The 10,000-nt window shown below is 54.0% G+C and overlaps 1 protein-coding gene across 1 annotated transcript in view; it reads right to left on the bottom strand.

Moving 5' to 3' along the window:
* Positions 1-1,472: 1,472 nt before the first annotated feature.
* Positions 1,473-10,000, bottom strand: part of ppfia3 (PTPRF interacting protein alpha 3) — a 20,806-nt gene continuing 12,278 nt past the window's right edge. The window contains exons 9-17 of the mRNA XM_056608266.1: positions 9,238-9,372; positions 7,731-7,814; positions 7,266-7,397; positions 6,710-6,772; positions 6,506-6,585; positions 5,211-5,376; positions 4,121-4,314; positions 1,640-1,874; positions 1,473-1,478 (exon numbers count right to left, since the gene is read on the bottom strand). Of these exons, the coding sequence (XP_056464241.1) occupies positions 1,473-1,478; positions 1,640-1,874; positions 4,121-4,314; positions 5,211-5,376; positions 6,506-6,585; positions 6,710-6,772; positions 7,266-7,397; positions 7,731-7,814; positions 9,238-9,372 (1,095 nt within the window). The remainder of the gene's footprint in view (positions 1,479-1,639; positions 1,875-4,120; positions 4,315-5,210; positions 5,377-6,505; positions 6,586-6,709; positions 6,773-7,265; positions 7,398-7,730; positions 7,815-9,237; positions 9,373-10,000) is intronic.

Here is a 10,000-nt window from a genome sequence, read left to right on the forward strand (position 1 = left end):
CTGAAGCGGGGGGGGGGGGGGGGGGGTGAGGAGGAAACAGGCCATATTTGGCAAATTGGGGGCCAGGCTAGAATGGTCGACTTTCGATAATCTAGGGCTAATAGTCAAACAATTATTTTTATCGAAATATTATTATCCAACAGGACCTCGGAAAAAAGACATAATATGAACACTGAAATGATCTGAAACGGCCAGTGTGGTCCTAACCGAATGAAGAAAAAGATGTATGCCTTGCTATTATGAGAATTAAATCACTTTTTCTTACTGTTGACTAAGAATGTTAAAGGCTGATACTCACTACAGTAAACCACCTAAATGCCGGCTAGAAGACCTACATGCTAGTCTCTACCATTAACCACCTAGAGGCCGTTAGAGGAACTACATGCTAGTCTCTACCGTAAACCACCTAGAGGCCGTTAGAGGAACTACATGCTAGTCTCTACCGTGAACCACCTATCAGCCGTTAGAGGAACTATATGCTAGTGTCTAATGAACCACCAAGAGGCTGTGGAAGCCTTGAGGCCGTTAAAATAATTAAAGTTATTGAGTACAAAGTAAATAAATAATTATCTTGAAACTATTTTGCTGGTAGTACACTTGAGTGACAGCTCCTCGCTGTTTGTTTTTTTCGTTTATTTTTCTTTCCGGTTCGTTGGAATCAGGCCCTGCCAAATGAGGCGGTATTCCCTCCGGCGCCGTTCGCCTGGCGTCAGTCAGCATCCCATGAGCGGTGGAAAACGTGATGGCACCACTGTTATTGACGATGGGACAATAACTCTTGCCATGTTGTCTCAGATGCCTTCTCCTAACCGCTCGGCCAACCCGGTTTGGGATCCGGTTCTCGTATTGGCAACCGATGAAAACACGTCAACATGACATCGCTGTTGTTGTTATTTCAGCAGACGTCCCTGCTCTTCGTGGTATGTGATCTGGTTTTGGGTTTGGTGTGGCGTTGCGTGACTTGTGTGTTCTGTTTTGTGTATCTTTGTATTAAGTCTTTACTGTGTGTGCTGTTTGTGATTGTGCGTTCTTTGATTTGACCCGCCTTTGAAGGGACTGCAGATGCTATTAAGCCCCAAGCTATGAACTGGTATGGTGCATAAAATGTAAAAGGCACGCAGTCCCGGTTAAATCAAATAAATAAATAATGATTCCCTGAAACTTTAATTTAGTTTTCTTTAAACGTGGCAATTAGCTTCTACTCCATTACAGCATCATGATGGCTTGTTTACTCCCAAGCAAAGAACTCCACACGTTAAAATCAGATAAGAAAGTCTTTAAAGTGGTCATGAATGTTTGTTAAAGGGGTGATATCACGACACCAGGTGTGAGTGTGATCAGCCATTACAAGACGCTTGGAAATCTGCATTTCCCTATGTTTAAGTGACATCACCAGTGGGCGTGTCCACCTAGGTGGATGCTGGATAGGGCAAAGGGCAGATTTTCCAAAGGCTTGTAATGGGTGATCACACTCACACCTGGTGGCATGACATCACCGCTTTAACGGATCTAATGAAGCATGCAAAACAGTGAAATATGCACCCACACACGCACGCACACACGCACTCACGCACACCGACACCCACACCCACACCCACACACACATACACACACACACACACACAGACCCAGGCGTTACCTGTCGGTCGTTCTCCCGGGCGGGGGAGTGGGGTAGGCGGGGGGTGGTGTGGCCGGAGCTGGGGGGTGAGGGGGAGGCCAGGGTGGAGGAGGTGATGGAGGAGGGGATGTAGCTCCGCCCGGTGCTGTCCCTCCCCAGGGAGGAGGGGGGCATGAGGGGGTCGTCCATGGCAACCACCCGGCTCTCGATCTCCTCCGCCCGAATCTCCGTGTTCTCCTTCTCCTCCTGGATCAGCCTGGAGGAGGAGGAGGAGGAGGAGGAGGAGGAGGAGGAGGAGGAGGAGGAGGAGGAGGTTGTGTTGTTTGGTTGGAGGTGGAGGAGATGGTGGAAGAGGAGGAGAGGGAGGAGGAGGTGTTTGGGTGGAGGTCGTGGTGGTGGAGGAGGAGGAGATTTGGGGGTAGAGGAGGCAAGGAGAAGGATGAGGTGGTGGTGGTGGTGGAGGAGAAGGAGGATATATCAGATCAACTTTACTGCTCCCTGAGGGGGAAATTAATTCACCACAACAAACCACAAAACCGCCGGGACACAACCATATGAACCACATTCAGTCAGTGACAGCCAATCAGTGATCAGAGAGAAGCAGGTGTTCAGCAGACCTCTGCAGGGAACCAGCGGTCTGCTGAACACACTTCAGTCTTCAACAGAACACCCAGAGGACTCGCTCTCGTCCTCTCTTTAATGAGGTCATCTGTTGGACCCATGTTGAGGCCCTTTGATTGGACAGGCTTTCTTTATTAGGCTCTGCCCCGATGACAATAAGACTGCAGGAGATCACTCAGCACAATACTTTGGGAGCACCGATAAGGAGGAGGAGGCAGGAGGAAGAGGAGAACAGAGACGATAAGAAGAGGAGGAGTGAAAGGGGAGCGAGGGAGAAGCGGGGAGAGGGGGGAGGTTTTGAGGGGATTTTGTCTAAACTTAAAGTGGCTAAGCTTGAGAGGCTTAAGTGGACAAGGGAGAGGGTGAGAGGGCGAGAGGGTGAAAGGTGGAGAGAGTGAAGTGCCGGCGGGCGTCACGCCCGGTTCAGAGCGAGGCGCGGCAGATCACAGCGGAGCTAATCTCTTTAACCCCGCGCCTCCCTGCACTCAGTTCATCAGCTCAACCGTGAGTGAACCCTCCTCTCTCATCAACCCTGCTTGTTTAGCCTCTTCAGGGCAGATCACGGGCCCCAGGGGGGGGGGGTCGCTCAAAAGACATCTCAGAGCAAACAACAGACACGCAGATACAAATTAGAATGGGGATAGTGTTTACTCTTGGATTCCTGCGACTGCCTTGAAGCTTTGGCTACAAACGGGTTTGTGCGGTTGAATTAGATAAACATTTTCCTCTTTTAACATTGATGAGCCGTCACCGGCGCCAACCCAAGGCCCTCGTTCTCCTTGGCGGCCATGTGTCTCTGCCTCGCTCGCCCACTTTCTCGAAAAGCCCTCATACACTGAAAGGGTGCACCATAGCCTCCGCGACTGCGTGTCCTGGTAGCCCTGTTTGAGCGGTCGTATAAAATGCACATAATGCCTCACATTCTCAGCAAGTCTGGCTCAAACTGGTTCATCTTGAAATAAACCGATAAATAGCGTACGCCTGTGACTTCACTGCCCTGAATCGTGTTGTTTACGGATGTCGGCGACCTGAGTGAGCTGATTCGATCTCTGCAGCGTCCGCACATTCACAACGACTTGTGAGTACATTTTCCACGAGCACACGCACGCACAGGCAACTCAAACGCCTGGAAGGCTCTTGAGGACACAGATCTTTTCCAGGCTGGATTTGTCCAAACCCCCCTTTAGTGTGGCCATTGTCAAACAAAGTGTATCTGTAATAACGGCCCAGGTCGGTCCTTTTTATGGCCTTCTGGCTCATAAATGAGAACGTTTGACTAGCGTGGTCGACCAGATCCTCAGGATTTATGGGAGGGTCCGGTTGCAACCCGCAAACGGGATTTACAGAGCCTCTCCGGGACCTGGTTGGCCTTTTAAATCTCCTCCATTAAAACGTTGAATCTTCTCCCTCCCTGTTCTCCACGAGCCAGCGGAGCCTCCTTTGGGGTCCTCCTCTGCCAGTAAGAAGCCTCTGGTCTTCATGGTAAATGGACTGCATTTATACAGCGCTGTTCTAGCCAGTGGCCACTCAGAGCGCTTTACAATATCGCCGAAACATTCACCCATTCACGCACACATTCACACACCGGCGGCGGAGTCAGCCACGCAAGGCGACAGCCAGCTCGTCGGGAGCAGTGAGGGTGAGGGGTCTCGCTCAGGGACACCTCGACACTCAGCTAGGAGGAGCCGGGGATCGAACTAGCAACCTTCCGGTTACCGGCCAACCCGCTCTACCTGCTGAGTGTGTGTGTGTGTGTGTGTGTGTGTGTGTGTGTGTGTGTGTGTGTGTGTGTGTGTGTGTGTGTGTGTGTGTGTGTGTGTGTGTGTGTGTGTGTGTGTGTGTGTGTGTGTGTGTATCTCATGTCTGGTGTGGGGGCTTTACTTGATCTCCTTGTTGATAGCCTCCAGCTGCTCCTGCAGCATGATGGCCAGTGTCTGTACGTCCGTCTGCCCGCTGGGCGACAGCAGCTCCGAGCCGAACATGTTGTCGCGGTCGTCGTCGTCGTCCGAGCACGCCACCTCCAGGCCCGGGTCGAACCCGGACACCATCAGCGCCCCGCTGTCCCAGTCCGCGTACTGGGAGCCGGGGAGGAGAAAGAGGAAGATTAGAGCCAGAGGGTCTGTTTATGAGTCATCCCTCCGTCCTTCATCTGTCCATCTTAACCATTCATGCATCCACCCGTTTCTCCGTCACCCATTCATCCTTCCACAGACGGGATTGGGGGAGGGGGGGGGGGGGCTGGAGCTGATTATGGGCCTAGGGCAGGAGGACTGCTGAATGGTCATTACAGTCATTTGCCGGGTCTCACACACACACACACACACACACACACACACACACACACACACACACACACACACACACACACACACACACACACACACACACACACACACACACACACACACACACACACACACACGCATGCACACACACACACACACGGATGCACTCACACGCACACACACTCACTCACAGACTAATGACATCAGCGGCAATTTAGAGCAGCGTGCAATTACCCCCAGCTGGCGGAGGACAGAGCAGGAACCCGAAGCAGCGCTGTCGGGTACTAGATTTACATCTACGTTTACCTTTACGTTACGAGCATTTAGCAGACGCTTTAGTCCTTTTAACGACCGACAATCACTCATGCACACATTCACACACCGACGGCTCCGGCAGCCACGCAAGGCGACCGGAGCAGTTAGGGTGAGGCGTCTCGCTCAGCTAGGAGGAGCCGGGGATCGAACCAGCAACCTCCCGGATCCAAGTCCACCGGCTCTACACTCTCACCTTGCTGGGGGGAGAGGGAGTTTGGGGAGGGAGGGGGGGTCTCACCTTGGTAGGGGGGGAAGGGGGGGGGTCTCACCTACATTAGGGGGAGAGCGACTGTTTGTGGGGGAGAGGGAGAGGGGGTCTCCCCTACCTGGGGAGAGAGTGGGGTGTGTGTGGGTGGGGGGGGGGGTCTCACCTTGGTGGAGTCCTCGCGGGCGGAGCTCCAGCGCGCCCGGTGGCTCCTCCGCACCGCGCCGCCGGGGGCGTTGCCGTAGTGATCCATGTGCGTGGTGAAGCCCACCGGGAGAGAGCCCCCGCCGTGGGCGAACCTCAGCTCCAGGGCGCTGCCCGGGAGGGAGCGGCTGGGGCGGGGCAGAGGGGGGGGGGGGGGGGGGGGGGGGCAGAGGGGGCGTCAGTGGGGGGGGGGTACATACGTTTGCGTATAAACACGATTGTGTGATTAAGGATATGTGTGTGCGTGTGTGTGCGTTTGTGTGCGTGAACGTCACGTTGTGAGTAAGGTTGTGTGTGTGCGCACATGGGTGTGTACCTGTGAGTGTTTGTGCGTCTTGCACGTAAACAGGATGTTATGATCAAGGTTGTGCGTGTGCGTGCATGGCTGTACGTGTTCATGTGCGTGTGTGTGTGAATGCGTGCATGTATGCGTGTGCACATGGTGAGCTGATCGATCGTTTGGGGCAACACATTCTTGGGTTCCGTTGTAACTTCTAATTAGCGCCGGTTGACTCATCTGTAGTCTGGCAGGTGAGGCTAAACACATCGCTAACAACAGGGGCTACGTGTAGCGTTTAGCGGCTACGTGTGACGTTTAGAGGCTGCGTGTAGCGTCTATATGCTGCGTTTAGCGGTTACTTGTAGCGTATAGCGGCTAAGTGTGGCGTTGAGCAGCTACTAGCGGCTATGTGATAAGTGTAGCGGCTACGTGAAGCGTTTAGCGGCTACGTGTGGCGTTTAGCGGCTACGTGATAAGTGTAGTGGCTATGTGTAGCGTTTAGCGGTTACGTGTGGTGTTTAGTGGCTACGTGTGGCGTTTAGCGGCTACGTGTAACGTGTAGCGGCTACGTGTGGCGTTGAGCGGTTACGTGTGGTGTTTAGTGGCTACGTGTGGCGTTTAGCGGCTACGTGTAACGTGTAGCGGCTACGTGTGGCGTTGAGCGGCTACGTGTGGTGTTTAGCGGCTACGTGTGGCGTTTAGCGGCTACGTGTGGTGTTTAGCGGCTACGTGTGGCGATTAGCGGCTACGTGTAGCATGCAGCAGCAGCGTGTAGCGGCTGCGTCTCTCTCTCTCTAAGAGGAGCCGCGCCGGACCCAGTGTCCGTGTAATGGCAGCAGTTTGGATCCTGGCTCTGGTTCTCCTCGCTGCCTGCACGGTGCCTTGGCACTCGCCGTACCGGCAGGGCCCCTAGGCCTGGCCCCAGGGCCGGGTGGGGAGGTGTGGGGACGACCTGTGGGGGGGACACGGAGCCGTACCTGGAGTAGGAACCCCCGGGCCGGGCCCTCAGCTGGTCCAGTTCCAGCTGGATCCTCTCCAGCTCTGCTATCAACTGGTCCTGGAGGAGGGAGGGGGGGAAAGACACTCAGCGATTGGCTAAAACCAAACACACACAAAAAACGCACAAAACGCACATAACGTCTGAAGCATTTAGCGGGGGAGTGGGGGGGTCGGGAGGTCACCTTGTTGGCCAGCAGGTCGTCCTGCAGCTTCTTCATGTTGGACAGTTCTTCTGACAGTGCATTCTGTAACACAACAGGGGCGGGTTGACGATAAAATCTTTGGTGTGATGCTGTTTACAATTAGATCTTGTTTTTTCTCGTTTGACCCACTATTGACGGAGGTATGGTTGGGGAGGTGCGTGGACAGATGTTTGGACGTAGGTGTGGAGGGCTGGGTGCAGCGGGTGGTGTAAGTGGGCGTGGTCAGCTGGGTGTAGCAGCCAGTGTTGTGGGCGATGTGTTGTGGGCGTGATCAGCGGTGTGGTGGGTGGTGTTGTGGGCGTGGTCAGCGGTGTGGTGGGTGGTGTATGTGGGCGTGGTCAGCGGTGTGGTGGGTGGTGTGTGTGGGCGTGGTCAGCGGTGTGGTGGGTGGTGTATGTGGGCGTGGTCAGCGAGATGTGGTGGGTGGTGTGTGTGGGCGTGGTCAGCGGTGTGGTGGGTGGTGTATGTGGGCGTGGTCAGCGGTGTGGTGGGTGGTGTATGTGGGTGTGGTCAGCGGTGCGGTGGGCGGGGTCACCTTGTCCTCCAGGGCGGCCATCCTCTCCTTGAGGTGGAGCTGCAGCCGCTCGTTGGATTCGGACAGAAGCTTGTCCACCGTGTCGGACAGACGCTTGTTGTGCTCGTCGTTCATCCGCTCCCTCTGCCGCGCCTGGGGCGAGAGAGAGAGAGAGAGAGAGAGAGAGAGAGAGAGAGAGAGAGCGAGAGTGTGGGAAAAGGGAGAACAGGTTAAGACGCGCGACGCTCATTGTATAGAGCTATGAGCGGCCTTCTGCCTGACTGGGAGACAAGAGGACCCCGATGTCTATCAGGCAAACGGACCATAGCTCCGATAGCGTGCTTAGAAAATCAGCACCTCATTGTGTGGACTCAAAGACGACCAGAGAGGGACACCGGGGGCATGACCAAATCAGTGTGTGTGTGTGTGTGTGTGTGTGTGTGTGTGTGTGTGTGTGTGTGGTGTGTGTGTGTGAGCGTGACTCACTCTCTGCAGCTCCTGGTTCTTCTCCTCCAGTTGCGCCTCCATCTGTCGGAGTCGCTCCTCAAAGTTCCCATGGCGCTCCTCTGCCTAAAAGGTCAGAGGTCAAGGTCAGAGGTCACGATCGGGGTTCAAGGTGAGGTAAGCCTGAGGCCGACGGTAACTCCAAACACTTTCCCTCCGGCGTGAGAGAGCGATATACATTTCATAATCTGAGCCAACTGCTTTCATTAGAGGATCTCACCTTCTAATGCATAACCAATTTAAATGCAAACAAATAAGCGCCACAGACAGACAGACAGACAGACAGACAGACAGACAGACAGACAGACAGACAGACAGACAGACAGACAGACAGACAGACAGACAGACAGACAGACAGACAGACAGACAGACAGACAGACAGACAGACAGACAGACGGAGAGAGGGAGAGAGGGAGAGAGAGAGATATCTAGATATACATATATATATGATATTGTTACCTATACTTCACTGTCTTCCATTCAACATTAGCTCATTCACAATGAGGTACTTCCTCCTCCCTCCTCCCTCCTTCCTCCTCCCTCCTTCCTCCCTCCTCCATTTTTACGTCTGCCCTGCAAGCTTCTGTGGGTTTCCCTCGGTGAACACACTGTCAACATCGCCTCTTCGCGGAAGTCGTCCATCTTGCCCGGACTTGCCTCGAACCGTTGACCCCCAAGGTGAGGCAGTCGTCAGCGCAGCAGAATGACTAACCCTGGCTACCGCTCTGATTAATGTCGGGATGGGAATTACAGTGATTAGATCAGCGCGTGGTGAAGTATTTATGGGTGATGAAATTCTTGGTGGGAGCTGGCTGCTGGGTGTGTGATGTGTGTGATGTGTGTGATGTGTGTGATGTGTGCGCGCTGTGTGGTTGGTCGGCCCCACTGCTTGATTTGATTGCGCCATCTGTGATTGTTTTGACACCGGTGTGACTGAGATGTCACATTAAGCATAACTGTATCACATGAGCGCTCCCCTGCTACATGCAAATGAGCAAGTGCCTGCACAGGCATACTGTCACACACTAAGACGCAAAACACGCAGACGCACACACGTGCACACACAAGACTTAAACAGGTGCACACGCAAACAGAGACGCAAACACGCAACCACAGAAGCAAACACGTGCACAGACTTGAACACGTGCACACATAGACTTAAACAGGTGCACACGCAAACAGAGATGCAAACACGCAACCACAGAAGCAAACACAGAGGCGTACACAGACGCACAAGTAAAAGCGCAAAAACACACACACACACACACGTATGCAAAAAACAGACGCAAACACACAAACAAAAATGCAAACGCAAACAGACGCAAATACAGTCACAAACAGACCTATGCAAAGACACACGAAAACACACATGCCACCTTACACGCACACACACACACACACACACACCTCTGCACAAATAAACATACAGACACACAGACACCCAAAACACACACACACACTCATGCACAAAATGCACACACACACAGACCTTGTTGAGCGCGGCCACCCGCTGGGCGAGCTGCGCCTCGATCTCGGGGAGGGTTTCGGCTCTCTGGAGGGTCTGCTGCAGCTTCTGCTTGGCGTCGTCCAGCCGCTCCTGGAGCCCCCGGTTCTTCTCCTCGCTCTGGGGGGGGGGGGGGGGGAGAGATGTTATAGAGGTCAGTCCCCCAGCCTCCGTTTAGAGGTTAGCCCCCCATCCTCTGTTCAGAGGTCAGGCCTCCAACCTCTGTTTTGAGGTCAGGCCTCCAGTCTTTGTTTAGAGGCCAGTCACCCAGCCACTACATTGATACCAGGTCTCCAGCCTCAGTTTAGAGGGCAGTCCTCTGTTTAGAGGCCATACCTACAGTCTCTCTTTAGAGGCCAGGCCTCCAGCCTCTGTTAAGAGGCCAGTGCTCCAGCCTCTACATAAATACCAGGCCTCCAGCCTCTGCTTAGAGGCCGGTGCTCCAGTCTCTATAGAGAGGTGAGGCATCCAGCCTCTACATGGAGGTCAAGCCCCCTGGCAGGTGAAGGTTTCACCTGCCAGGTGAAGACCGCGTTCACGGTGTTCCTGTCTCGATGCCCGAAGGGGGGGGGGGTTCCATGTGGGGGTGCGGGATGGTTTAATTTGGGGGCGTTGTTGCACTCAATACAAATAGAAAACAACGTCTTCAACACTCCATTCCACCCCTCACTGCTCCTATGAGTGATGGCTCTGTGTGAACACGGCCCCCATAATGACTTAATCACACAAGAGGCAGCCCTCCACTGAG

The sequence above is a fragment of the Gadus chalcogrammus genome, chromosome 2, assembly GCF_026213295.1.
Source record: "Gadus chalcogrammus isolate NIFS_2021 chromosome 2, NIFS_Gcha_1.0, whole genome shotgun sequence".
NCBI lineage: Eukaryota > Metazoa > Chordata > Actinopteri > Gadiformes > Gadidae > Gadus > Gadus chalcogrammus.